General features: G+C 46.5%; 1 protein-coding gene across 1 annotated transcript; it reads left to right on the top strand.

Moving 5' to 3' along the window:
- Window positions 1-5370: 5370 nt before the first annotated feature.
- Window positions 5371-7232, top strand: LOC133420275 (uncharacterized). The gene is made up of 5 exons (XM_061709931.1): window positions 5371-5432; window positions 5558-6262; window positions 6380-6493; window positions 6586-6623; window positions 6728-7232. Exons 1-5 carry the CDS (start codon window positions 5378-5380, stop codon window positions 6848-6850), a joined length of 1035 nt encoding a protein of 344 aa, XP_061565915.1. The 5' UTR covers window positions 5371-5377; the 3' UTR covers window positions 6851-7232.
- Window positions 7233-14724: the final 7492 nt, after the last annotated feature.

Here is a 14724-nt window from a genome sequence, read left to right on the forward strand (position 1 = left end):
AGAGGGAAGTGCAATAATGTTGCTGTAGCAAGGGTTTTTTCTTTTGTGTAGAGGTGTTTTCAGGACATTGCGGGGGGGCATGCAAAGAGCGGGGGGATATGACGATGTGTTATTTGTTTATTGTGATTTTATATGTTTTGTTATATATGTGGCGCCTGGAGTCTCTAGTTTTGTCCAAGACAAATTTCTCTCAAGGGAGACAATAAAGATTACCTTACCCCCTTACCTTCCATCTGTCCTGCCAAGTTTTTGCTCTAGTTTTTTTATCCCGGTTTCTGTGTGACTTTTGATCCTGCCAAGCAGCGCTTTTGATTTATGGTTCTTGCCTTTTTGTAAAATAAACCCTTTTTTGTTGAACTCCTGCCTCTCGCTCTCCTGCATCTGGGTCCTCACCACACCAGCCCTGACAGAACGGAACCACCAGTATGGACCCAGCGGGAGAGAGTTCCGCCTTCTGGGACATCGTGTACCGGGAGGCGGAACTCACTATTCCTGGTTGGCGGCATCCGGATGAGCTGGAATCCCTCTTCTGGGGAACACGCCTGGCTCGGGGTGGCCCCAGGAGCATTCAGGCTCTGGAGCGACACCGACGACGACGGCGTCGACGCCAGCCCCAGCTAGCCGCTGTTCCGGCGGTGGTCTTGGGCGCACCGGCGGTGGTGGTCCTGGACGCATCAGCCCCTGCTCCGGTGATGGTCCCAGACCCCCCGCAGCCAGTGCCACGGACCCGGGTTCCCCTGCAGCCAGCGCCACGGAGCCGGGTTCCCCCGCAGCCAGCGCCACGGACCCGGGTTCCCCTGCAGCCAGCGCCATGGACCCGGGTTCCCCCGCAGCCAGCGCCACGGACCCGGGTTCCCCCTCAGCCGGCTACTCGTATCCTGAGTTCCCCGCCAAGTCAAGGTTCCCCGCCAAGTCAAGGTTCCCTGCCAAGTCGTCCAAGCCCCCCGCCAAGTCTTCCATGCCTCGCGCCAAGTCTTCCAGGCCCCGCGCCAAGTCTTCCAGGCCCCGCGCCAAGTCTTCCAGGCCCCACGCCAAGTCTTCCAGGTCCCGCGCCAAGTCGTCCAGGCCCCACACCAAGGCCCAAGCCTAGGCCTCATGGACAACCCCCCGAGCTATCTCGCCGGTCTGCCCGGCCTCGAGGACGACACCCCGAGCTGTATCGCCAGTCTGTCCGGTCCCGAGGACGGCCCCCGGAACTTTGGCCGTGTGTTGGCCTGGGCCCTTCTCCAGGCCCCCTCCACCCGCCCTGGGTGATCTGTCCATAGGGGACATCTGGGATCTGTCCCTTGGGGGGGGGGGGTTATGTCAGTGGTTGACATTTCCCCCAGTTTGTGTTTCTGTTTTGCCCCGCCTGTCTTCCATCTGCCCTGATTGTTCACACCTGTGTCTCGTTACCCCCTTGTGTAGATCTGGTCTTGTCTTTCCCTTGCTCCTTGTGGTTCTGTCCTGTTTCTTTCCTCCATGTGTCCTGCCAAGTTTTTGCTCTAGTTTTTTGATCCCGGTTTCTGTGTGACTTTTGATCCTGCCAAGCAGCGCTTTTGGTTTTTGTTTCTTGCCTTTTTGTAAAATAAACCCTTTTTTGTTGAACTCCTGCCTCTCGCTCTTCTGCATCTGGGTCCTCACCACACCAGCCCTGACAGTCACGATGGCTGTTCATACACGTGGTGTGGCTAAAGAAAAGATGGCTGACGAAGTCACATGGTGATTGAATCTCACCTGATTCAAAATGGTGGACGAGATTTCGTCTCCTTCAGTGAGAACAAAAGAACTCAGAGGCTTTATGGCCCAGATAAGAGTGGGGCTCATCACTGGGGGAGATGAGTCGGCTTACAGGGACAAGGTGGAGCAGCTGTCAATGTGGTGCTCAGACAATACCCTTGTTCTGAACACCTCCAAGACCAAGGAGCTGGTCAAAGAGTTCAGGAGGAAAGCCAAAACAGACACTCAACCCCTATTCATCGGGGGAAAACAGGTGGAGAGGGTAACAGATTTCTCGGTGTGCACATACAGGAGGACTTTACTTGGAACATTAACACCACATCCACCATCAAGAAAGCACAAAAGAGACTCTACTTTCTGAGAGTTCTCAGGAATAAAAATTTGATTCAGAAACTTTTGGTGTCATTCTATCGTTGCTCCATAGAAAGCATCCTGACTTACTGCATTTGTGTGGGGTTTGCCACCTGCACAGTGGCTGACCAGAAATGCCTCCAAAGGGTTGTTAACACAGCCCAAAAGATCATTGGCTGCTCACTACCCACCCTGGAAGAACTGTACAGCCCCTGCTGTCTTAGTACGGCTAAAAACATTCTGAGACATTCAGGGCAGACATTTCAGGTCTCTGAAGGCTCGGACCAACAGACTTAAAAACAGTGGCTATAGGCTATAACAGTGCTTAACACCGCAAAAACCTTTATCTATAAACCTCCATCTGTGTTAGAGTAATGACATGCGTATGTGCCTATCTTTGCTCAGTGTCTTGCTACCCTATTGTTTATATGCTTTTAATGTTAAATTATTCTGCACTTTAAGGGTTTTTTATTCTGCACTTTTAGGGTTTGTACTGCCAATTTCGTTGTACTGGTACAATGACAACAAACACAATCCTAATTCTAATAAACCGTTGTGGCAGGGTGGAGGAGCTGCAGCCACTCAGGCTGATTAGGGCACAAGTGGGCCCAATCAGCCTCTCCACCCTGCCGGCCTTCATAAGGCATAGCTGCACAGCAGAAAGGGGCCTGTGAAGCTGCTGTGAAGGTGCTTGTGCACTGCGTGTGTGTGATTTGGGTAAATAAAAGGGTCTGCACGAAACTCCGGGTCTCTCCATCCTGTCGGTCGGGCCCCCGTGGCACTCACACTGCTACAACCGTGAATTACCAGCAGTGTTAAACATCTACTAAACAAGAAAAAGAGGGCATTCAAAGCGGGGGACCAAGCAGAGCTGAGGCGTGTGCAGGGTGAGTTGAAGACGAGCCTGAAGGAGGCAAAGGAGGCTTACAGACGGAAGGTTGAGTTGAAGCTGCAGGAAAACAACATGAGAGAAGTCTGGGATAGCATGAAAACCATCACAGGCTGCAAGAAGAGCAGCAGCCCTGTAGAGGGGGATGTGGTGAGAGCGAACCAGCGTGACTATTTTTACAATAGGATTGATTGCCCTGCTCCAGGTGCTAACGGCTGCTCATCACCTTCTCCTGCACCTCCCCCATCAGCTGCGGCTACCTGCACATTGCTCTCCTCAACCCCCACACCATCACCCCCCGAGACCCTGGTCTGCAGCACTGGGACTCCACAGGGGACCGTGCACTCACCCGCCCTGTTCACCCTGTACACCTCTGACTTCAAGTACAACACGGAGTCTTGCCACAACCAGAAGTTCTCTGATGATTGCGATTGTGGAGTGTATCAGGGATGGACGGGAGGGAGAGTATCCGAGCCTGGTGGATAGTTTTGTACAGTGGTGCATGCTAAACCATGTGCAGTTGAACGCCACCAAAACCAAGAAGTTGGTGGTGGACTACAGGAGGCCTCAGCCTGCACTGCCACCAGTCACCATTGAGGGGGTCGTTGTGGAGGTGGTCAACTCCTACAAGTACCTGGGTGTACTCCTGGACAATAAACTGGACTGGTCAGCCAATACCGACGCACTGTACAAAAAGGGTCAGAGAGCTTAACACTTCCGGAAGGGGGAGTCCCGGGTCTCTCCCGGAATCTTTATGATGGCGCCGTGCTTCTAGGGGAATCTTTTGGCCACGCACCCTGGAGCAGACACCGGACCGGAAAGGTAAGTGTTAAACACAAACAACGTATTTTCTCCCCACAGCACTAACTTGGTCACTTCCCACTGATGAAACTTCACACGCATATTCACAAATATTTCTAAATTGCTTGCTGTTTGCACTTCATGTGTTCATAATGTGCAACTTTGGCAGAGCTTAACTTTCTTCTCCTCTTGCAGCAGAAGATGAATTGCGCACTCCTGCACCTGCCCGACGGCACCCAATCAACTGCGGTCACAAGCTTTCCCAAAAGCCTGCACGCACATTCAATAAATAAAGTTAAAAAATGTGCAATTTGATAAATCTATTGTGCAAATCATGGCAAATTAAGTGCTATTGTGACTCAAGTACAATGTGAGATTATTACTATCACCTACGTTGTTGTGCAAATAAATTAAGTTGCCATATGTGAAAAATATACAAGTAACAAAATACGCTTCATTACAATGCCAAAATAACTCCAAATAGGAATTCCATTATCTGGCACTAAAAGCTCGATCTCAATAGCTTCAGTTTGGTTTGACTACAGCCCAAGGTGTATACACCTTAGTTTGTTAAAAATTAGTTATTGGTCGGATTAACGCAATAATTCAACTTTCTGTTAGTGCATATAAACGTACATATGGCACTTTTACACTAGTACCTACTCAGCTCGACTCGACTTGACTCGCCTTACCCTTGTTTCTTTTCAATACCCAGATCAGAAGTGGGCGAGTTGGAGCGAAGCTGCTGTGACATATTTGATTGTGTGATCTAAGCGAAGAAGACAATACTGAAGATGTAGAACATGGAGGAGATGATATATGTGCTGCACGGTCTGTGGCTTATGTTCGATATCAAGTTAAAAAATGAGAGTGAGAGAAGTTTCAAGCGGTGACGCTTTTTAATTTTTTTTAGTTTGTTGGTAGCCGCGAGCAGCTATGAAGTGACAGAGCTCCTGGTAGATGTGGTTGTTCCTTATCGCCCGTCTAGATCCCTTTTTAATTCTCTCCTCAGCCACCAGGTTTATGAACATCTGCACCTCAGAGTTGGATCACCAAACAGACTTTTGAGCTGCTATTGCTTGTCGAATAAAATGAACAAGAAGCCGCGAGTTGCTCTTTCACTGATGTCACATCCGGACTCAGATGTCTGACTCTCATCCCCCTGACCAATCGGTGGTGTAGTGTGATGATGTACAGCCCGACTCAGCCGCTTAGAACCTCAGCAGAGTAGTTACAGAAAAGTATCTACTCGGCACGCCACGACCCCTAGTGGAAAAGTGCAAAACCGAGGCCAAGTGAGTCGAGTCGGGCTGAGTAGGTACTAGTGGAAAAGCGCCATTAGTGTCTCAGCAGGAACCTGAGCAGGCTGCTGAATATCATGGAGAATGAACACCACCCACTGCACAGTGCTCTCAATAAACAGAGAAGCATATTCAGTGACAGACTCCTGTCACTGGCATGCTCATCAAACAGGCTGAGGAACTCTTTTGTTCCCAGGGCCATGCAGCTCTACAACACCAATGTGTCACTTCTGGTCAGCCAATCAAACGCAGTCTTGTCGCTTAAGAGTGAAGATAGGTTCAGCCTTCTTATCATACAATGTGTGAATCTCGCACGATGACATCTGCACACTTTGTCTTCTGTTTGACGTATTTATTTCTAGGGAAGATGGGTGAGTTTTGACTTTTTTTTTTATACAAATTTAATGTTTTCCTTTTATATAATGGTTATGCTGATTCGGTAAAACATATTGACTGTATGTTTTTTTTTTCATTCACTTTACTGATTTCCCTTCAGCTCAGAAGATCCATCTGACATCATCTTCAATGGTTCATCAAGAAACTGGTTTTATATCAGCTCATATTGGAGACCATGTGACTTTGAAATGTAACTATAATAATAATCCAACGTGGCTTTACTGGTACATGCAACCTCTGGGAGAAAAACCTAAGCGCATCTCAACTTTTTACATAAAAGGCATGACAGTCACCTTTAATGAAATTTCCAAGAACAATTCACGCTTCACTCTGGACATAAAAAAAAGTAATCACCACTTAACAATTTCAGATCTGAACCTTTCAGACTCAGCCACATACTACTGTGCAGCTCGAAGTGTAATCATTTTGGATTTTGCAGAGGGTAAAACAGTCACTGTGAAGGATTCAGATTTAAACATCCAGGCGTTGATCCATCAGTCGTCATCTGAGACCATCCAGCCAGGAGACTCTGTGTCTCTGAACTGCACAGTACACGCTGGGAGCTGTGGAGGAGAACACAGTGTTTATTGGTTCAAAGAGTCTGAAAAACCTCATCCAGCCCTCATTTACACTCATGGAGCCAGGAATGATCAGTGTGAGAGGAAATCTGCCTCAGAAATTCACACTTGTATGTACCACCTGCCGATGAAAAACCTGAATGTGTCTCATGCTGGGACCTACTACTGTGCTGTTGCTTCATGTGGACACATACTGTTTGGAAACCAGACCAAACTGGACTTCACATGTGAGTACAGTACATGTACTGATGACTTAACGTTTGTAGTCCATAAAGATATTCAATTAAAGTTTCTATGAAGACCAAGTTAAAAGCTGAAATCTGTTTCTGTTGTCTGGCTCTCAGCAGGTGACTCTGTTCTGGTGTATTTCTTGACTGGAACCTTGACGTTCACCTCCATCCTGGCAGTTGTACTTATTTTCCAAATGTACAAGATGAGCAAAATAATTCAATCTGCAGGTACAAAAATGCAGACTGTAAAGGCTGTTTCTCTCCGTATCCTCTCAACATGTCTTTTCAATAACAGACTTCTTTCTGTTTCTCACAACTAGAGGAAAGGTTTCCAGCTCCACCCGCAGCAAGCACAGGGGTAAGACTTGACCTTTTAGATTCCAAGCTGAAAGGCTGATTAGGTTTTATTGCCAAAGTTCATTTTCTCATCTTTCTTTTTAATTAATTCTTTTTTTTTTCTAGTGTCCCAATCAAGACACAGCTAGTCCACAATATGCTGCTTTAGAGCTTAACCAAGCCAACAGATCCAGAAGACAGAGGAGCACCACCAACAGCGATTGTGTTTATTCCAGTGTACGGCTGTAGTGCTGAACTTGTTTAGCTGTTCAAGGAATAAATGTTTGATATCCAGGTAGATAAAACTCCCTTTGTACTTCACCTTTGTTCTGCAGCAAAAAGATAAAAACTTAAGTTTGCGCTAAACTGAGAAATTTTAAGCTCCTATATTGTGTTTTCGGTCTCAAGCAGAAGGTTTCTTGATTAAAACATTTAGTTTTATCTCTTTTTTATTTCTTTACATATGACTTAATATTTTAAACCCATAATAATAAATATCAAATTAAACATTGGTCATCATCTCAAATGAGGATTTACTCTTTGTAGATTTACAGTCATCTCCATTTAGTCCTATATGAGTGTTTTAGATCAAAAATGCCTGAAATGCTGGACGTGAGTGTATTCAGTTGCAAGTTCATAAACTCTTATTTTATTCATATATATATATATATATATATATATATATATATATATATATATATACATATATACATATATATATATATATATATATATATATATATATATATATATATATATATATATATACATATATATATATCATCACTGTCACTGTCCCTTATTTGCTCCTGTGTTGAGTTTCACTGTACTGGTCTCCTCTCTGCTTTACGTGACTGGTCTTTATTTAAATCTCTGATGTGCAGCTTTTTCAGTTAAATAAAGTTGTGATACCAAATATATTTCAATAAGGTTCTTATGTGATGTCTGTGTTTATAGAGCGATAACAATTAAAACTGACATTTAAAACAATTTATACAAACGATTGATTGATGAGTAATTTGGATCAATTAAGGTGTAGATTAGATGTCTTTGTTGCCGCTGAACAAGTAAAATTGACATTGCAGCTCTCCTTTGCAAAGAGAAGAGAAAAAGAGAAAAAAATAAAACATGCTTCACATAAAAACTGTGTCAGATTTGAGATCAACTGTAGCTTTGGCTCATGTCCTGCAATTCTTCTTAAGTTCTTCTCTTTTTGCAGCACTGCAACAACTGTGCATCAGTTGTTGCTGGTCGGGACTTCCCGAGTCGTGCAATCTTAAGTTCAAGGTCAATAACGATGATGGTGCCGTGAATGCATAAAGACTTGATTGAGAATCAGGGGTGGACTGGGACAAAAATTCAGCCCTGGCATTTTCTGTCTAGACCAGCCCACTACATCATCAGCGGACACCACATAGAAGTCCACAAATCTCGCGCCGTCTTCTCTCATGCATACTACAAAGGAAAGTCATATTTCTTGATGTAATGTAATGTAATGTAAACTTTATTTGTATAGCACCTTACATCGACCTCAAGGTGAACCAAAGTGCTTTACATAACATACAACAAAATAAAACAAGAATAAAACATATGAACATATAAAAACATCAAGTATAAAAAGTGTCGCCACACTACTGGGTATTAAAAGCCACCCTGAATAAATAAGTTTTAATTTTAGATTTAAAAAGGCCAAGGTCAGAGATGGTGCGTAATTCACAGGGGAGCTTATTCCAGAGCCTGGGGCCGGCAACTGAAAAGGCTCGGTCACCCCAGCGCTTCTGCTTTGACCTGGGCACTTCCAACAAACGTTGGTTGGAGGACCTCAGAGCTCTGCCAGGCTCACGCACTGTTAAAATCTCCGATAAATAAGGAGGGGCAAGGCCGTTAAGAGCTTTAAAAACAAACATTAAAAGTTTAAAATCAACTCTAAAACGAACAGGCAGCCAGTGAAGGGAATAGAGGACCGGGGTGATGTGCTCTCGTCTGGGTGTGTTCGTTAAAAGACGGGCAGCTGCATTTTGTACCAGCTGAAGACGGCTAAAAGAGGATTGGGCAATGCCAACATAAAGTGCATTGCAATAGTCCAATCTGGAGCTGACTAGAGCATGGATAGCTCTCTCCATGTCGTGACGACTCAAAAATGTTTTGACTTTGGTTAAAAGACGCAATTGATAAAAACTTGTCCTCACGACATTGTCCACTTGTCGGTCAAATTTTAAAAAGCTATCAAAAATAACTCCCAGATTCCTAACTTTGGGACTAAAAGATCCGGACAAAGAGCCAAAGTCAGCCGTCACGGTGTCACCAAACAAAATGCACTCCGTTTTGTCCTCATTTAAATGTAAAAAATTGCGTGCCAACCACTGTTTGATGTCAGCAATGCATTCCAGCAGGGAGCTTTGTGCACTAGTGACTTTAGGCTTCAGTGGCAGATAGATCTGTAGATCATCTGCATAACAATGAAATGATAAGTTATGTCTGGCTATAATGGACCCAAGTGGCAACATATATAATGAAAAAAGAAGTGGGCCTAGAATAGAACCTTGCGGGACGCCGCATGAGAGGGAGGCACAGGAGGAGCAGGAATCACCAAGCATAACGGAGAAGGTTCTATCTGACAGATATGACGTAAACCACTTGAGTACAGTGCTGTGAAGGCCAACATAATGTTTCAGGCATGACAGAAGGACTGTGTGGTCGACTGTATCAAAAGCTGCTGTGAGATCTAGCAGCACTAAGACAATAGGGCACTTGACATCAACAGACAGGGCAATATCATTGTGCACCTTTAACAAGGCAGACTCAGTGCTGTGACGAGACCTGAACCCAGACTGAAACTTTTCAAAAACAGAGTTGTTCTCCAGAAATGATCTTAACTGGGTAAAAACAACTTTTTCTAAAACCTTAGACAGAAAAGGCAAATGAGAGACTGGTCTAAAATTTGACAAAACTGAGGAGTCAAGATGCGTTTTCTTTAAAAGGGGCCTAACCACGGCATGTTTAAAGGCAGCTGGGACTGCTCCTAAATTAAGACAGGCATTGATAAGCATCACAAGACTGGGCCCAACAGTATTAAAAGAACTCTTTAAAATTTTGGCCGGAATAACATCCAGAGGACAGTTAGTAGGCTTCAAAGACTTCATGATGTCATCAAGGGAGGAGAGAGAAACCAGTTGAAAGTGGTCCAATACAGCGGAATGGGCCGGGGAAGCAGATAAATCCGTACCCGAATAATTGCTGGTAGCCTGCCTGACAGAGTTTACTTTATCAATAAAAAAGTTGATAGCAGTGAACAAATAAAGCACATATCCCGATAATTCCAGTTCCTTTCCAGCAGTTTAACATCTTTTTTTGCGTTCCGTCTGTTCACTTGGTGAAACAGAAAAGTCCGTCCCGTCTTCTCTGATCAAAACAAATGCACGCGACGGGACAGGATCTTTCCGGCAGTACGCGCTGGTGCTCATGGGAAACGTAGTGTTCTTTCTGGTAAAGCACTACCGCTTTTGTCCAAAAGATGCCGCTAAACTCAACAAAAGCTGAAAGTTACGTTGTGCTGCTTTAAGTCTGAAAAATAAAGACAATGTTTTTTTTTTTTTACTTTTTGGATGTGCGTTTCTTTTAAAACTTTTATTATTATAATTATGAAGTATGAATTTATACAACATTAAAAAATACATGATAGATGGGTAGCTAATGGGAGCTACCCTCACAAAAACATGCACACAGTTTTGGGCTACACATGCCCCCTCTGGCCAACCGGGGCGCCAGATGGGGTGGGGAGGATCCGGCCGGAATAACGTGATCCTTCCACGCGCTACGTCCGGGCGGAGAAACCCCACCCTGTCTGGTTAAAAGATGCGGCCTACTCACTCCTCAGGTTAAGGAGGAGACCTGAGCTCAGTGCAGGGCCCTCCCGGGGTTGGTAGAGGATGGCAATGCCCAGGACTGTTAGGTAGGAGCACTGGGTGATAAAATGGGGAAAAACCGGGATAAAAAAAAAATAAAAAATACATGATAAACTTACCAAATTCTAACAGTGGTCCCAAATGAGATAACAAGTCTGCATGTAGAACAGAGAGAAAACGACTCTCAAATATATCAGAACAACCTGAAATGGAGAGTAATTGATAATTTAGTGTACACGATCACACTATTAAGGATCAACACATAAGCACAATAAAACTTCTGAAAAGAATCATTAAAATGAAAAATAATGAATTACTACATCCATAATGATTATAAATGATTAACCATGACAATGTGTGATAATAACAATAATATTAATAAATATTTCTCGCCTTATCAGTGGAGCAGCTTTTTAAGCAGCTCACTCTTCTCTGCAAGTCTGTCTATCTGTCCACGTGAGCTGTTAGCTAGCTTAGCTCAATCATCTGAACAATAATAACCCATAATATCATAATTCAGCATATTTAAACAAAATCAACCACAACTACTAACAGCTAATATGTTGTCACATGTTAGATTGTCAAAGTTAGAAAAATAACGGCTTCAATCCCTGAGGAGCTACTTACCATATCTGCCTCCACTCGCTCCTCATTGTCGGGTCCGACTCCGGGACCTCCTCGCTTTCTCCTGGTGCTGCGGTGCTGACACCGGCACCAAATAGGTCCGTCAATTTAGCACATTTACCAGTGATTTAGATATTTGCGCTTTTTCAAACGCTGTTTCTCAGCGTCACCTGGGCGTTTTTTCATTCTGTCCATTTTTTTTCCACAAGTTACCGAACAGTTTGAAAGCTGCTCTACTCCTGAACTGGCCAAGCAGCAGCCCATCCCCTACGAGGCCCCGCCCACCCTGGCTCTGCAGTGATTGACAGAACTGTCAGGGCTCTCTGAGCCTGTCAGCCCAGGATTGATTGACAATGACAAACAATAGACCAATAATATATGTCGATGCTGGCAATACACTGCTAGCCCTCTGTAGCCAATCGGCCGGCCCAATTGGAGGGAATTTAGAAAAAAAAACAAAAAAAAAAACGTAGCGGACCGGACCGGCTCACATTGGGTCAACGGCCCACCGGGACGATGCCCAGTGTGCCAGATGGCCAGTCCGCCCCTGTTGAGAATGATTGTCCGTGTGAATGGGTGTCCTGCGATGGACTAGCGACCTGTCCAGGGTGAACCTCTGCCTCTCGCCTGTAATTAGCTGGGATAGGCTTCAGCAGATTCCCATGATCCTGCAAAGGATTAGGCGGGTATAGAAAATGGATGGATAGATGGATGAATGGCTGTCCGTTATCTAACTTGGGTTTGGGGCTCTTTGCTGTTGGGCTTGTTTGGGTGGCTCCTTGTCGGGGGGTTCTCGCACTCGTCTCCGCTTCCCCCCGCTGCCCTTGCAGCTGGACATGCCTTTGGCTCTGGGATTCCCGCTTTTATTGGGTCGGGTTTTGGCCTGCCGGCGTCGACTGTCAAGGTGGTCCCGTCTCTCCGAGCAGGCTGGCCTCTCGCCGGGTGGGGGTTGTGGGCCTGGAGGGTGTGGATCTCTTGGCCACGTGATCGGCCTATGCCAGGTGGATGGTGCTCAGCTGGATCCTGGTCCAACACTGTAGGTTTCCTGGGTGCCTCCTCCTATGGTCATGGTCCCCTCTGTTGCCTGCGGGGGGGGTGTCTCCTCCTGTCTGTCTGCCTGTCTCTGCCTGTTCCTGTTTCTGTGTTTGTTTGTTTTCTCTCTTGCAGATTCCAAAGGCTTGTGTGCCTAGTTAACAACTTTATGTTTCATACTCTGTTTCACTTGCTGCCAGTGGTCCTCACTTGCATGGATTTAAACATAAATTCAACATGCTTTTCTTGTATTTTAGATTCTATGATAGGCCACAGCAGTCATGTAAAATAATATGTTTCAGTGCTGTGTAAATGGAATGGAGGCGTAACAGGATAATAGTTAACTCCTCGGCTGTTACAGCTCTTTATAGTTTCCGGAGGCAGTAACAGGTGGTAACAGTGCTGAAACGAGTGCTCTGTGAGTTATGAAAAGGTATAATGGGGGTGAAAAGATGGCTGCAAACTAGGATTAAATTATTAAATCAGATGTGATCTGGTCTATTGCCATGACCCCTTAACAAGTGACAACTAGCTGGAGAGACACACGCTGTCTGGACTTGACACAGTAGCCACTGGTCAAACCCCATTGCAACCGGGAGGAGTCTCCATGAGCTAATGGGTCCTTCAATTAATTGGTGTCGCAGTGGTAGACTGGTTCAGCAAGATGGCGCATTTCCTCCCCTTGCCTAAGCTGTCGTCGGCCAAAGAGACTGCTGAGTTGGTCCTCCAACACGTGTTCCGGCTCCATGGCCTCCCTGTGAACGTGGTCTCCGACTGGGGCCGCAATTCTCCTCGGCCTTTTGGAGGGAATTCTGTAACCTCATCGGAGCCACACCCAGCCTGTTTCTACGGGTTCCATCCCCAGTCCCCAGAGGGGAAGATCCAGGAGATGGAGGTGGCCCTCCGTTGCATGGTCGGCCAGCCACCCATCGACCTGGTCCAAACTACTAATGTGAGTGGAGTACGCTCACGATACGCCGGTCAGCTCATCTACCGGCCTCTCCCCGTTCCAGTGTGCCTACAGGTATCAACCCCACCTGTTCCCAGCCCTGGAGAAGGTTTACTTCCCAGCCGTACAGACTTTCATCCGCCAATGTTGGCGCACCTGGGCCCGGGTCATGGCTGCCCTTCAGCGGTCTGTGGACTGATACTCTGCCTCAGCCAACCGCAGACGCTCTGCTGCTCCCACTTACCGAGTGGGGCAGAAGGTCTGGTTATCAACCCGGGACCTTCATCTTCGAGGTGACTCCAAAAAGCTGGCTCCTAAGTTCATTGGTCCGTTCGACATCCTCAAAATCATCAACCCTGCTGCAGTCCGCCTGAAACTTCCCCGGTCCATGCGGGTCCAACCTACATTACACGTGTCTAAAATCAAGCCTGTGATGGAAAGCCCCCTGGTCCCCTCCACTCCTGTACCCCCGCCTCTCCGCTTCTTCAATGGAGGTCTAGTCTACTCTGTTCGCCTCCTTATCCGCTCCTGCCGCTCCTGCCACCGTGGGAGGGGCTTGTCAACTGGGAGGGTTATGGTCCAGAGGCAAGATCATGGGTCCCCGCTGGTTTTATGGTCAACCCACGATTCATCACCAACTTCCACAAGCACCACCCGGACCAGCCCTCCAGAACCCTCTCAGCGGCAAATAGTCCCAGTACCTCCACCGCCACGCCCACAGCTGGTCCTGACGAGAGGGAGGACCCCACATCATCGGAGGAGTCCAAGGAGGACAAACTGTCCCACGTGGCTCACCACATTTCTGGTGACTGCCGGCTCCGGAGCTGATTTATGGTTCCGCGTTAAATCGACGCAGAGCCTACGGCGTAGGGTACGGCGTACGGCGCCCGTCGCCGCGTAACCTACGCCGTAGGCTCTGCGTCGATCGTCACACCATATGAGGAAGCCGACAGTTAAAAGCTGTTTTAATTCCTGCTGTAGCGCTGTTAATATGGCCATTTATTAAGTTTTAATATTTTTTTCAGGCGTAAAAGTAACCTTTAAGATCCCCAACCTGGGCTCAGTTTATCCAAATAACGCCTGTTAAGAAATTTGACTCGAGAGCCGGCAGCCCCGGGGCACAGCAGCTCCTCACGCCGGCTCAACCTGCGCCGTCTTCCCGGGGGAGAAACCTGCAACTCTGTTGAGAATTACGCTGGATGAAAAAAATAATTTAGGAAAATAAATGTTGGTTTAATAGATGCAATCTATCAGTTGTAGCTACGCCTGTTAAGAAATTACGGCGTACGGCGCTCGTCGCCCCGTACATCAACGCAGAGCCTAGGGCGAGGGGGAGTATTGGGACGCACCCCAAGTGTTGCTGCTGGCTTCTCAAGCCTTTCTTGGACAGCAAAAGTTTGCGATCCAGCAAGTTGACCATTGCTGCTTCTGCTTTACATCCATTTTAACGTTAGATTTTAACAGTCTGTTAAGTTAACGGCCGTCTTCAACGCTCCGTTGTTTAAAAATGGCGCTCTTCCGTGTTTATTCTGCTTTGGTTGTTCAGTAACACCGTCCCCAGCCCCGCCCCCAGCCCTTGACGTAAGCACGTAGCCCCCAACGTAAAGCAGTTC

Source organism: Cololabis saira, chromosome 20 (assembly GCF_033807715.1).
Source record: "Cololabis saira isolate AMF1-May2022 chromosome 20, fColSai1.1, whole genome shotgun sequence".
Lineage (NCBI taxonomy): Eukaryota > Metazoa > Chordata > Actinopteri > Beloniformes > Belonidae > Cololabis > Cololabis saira.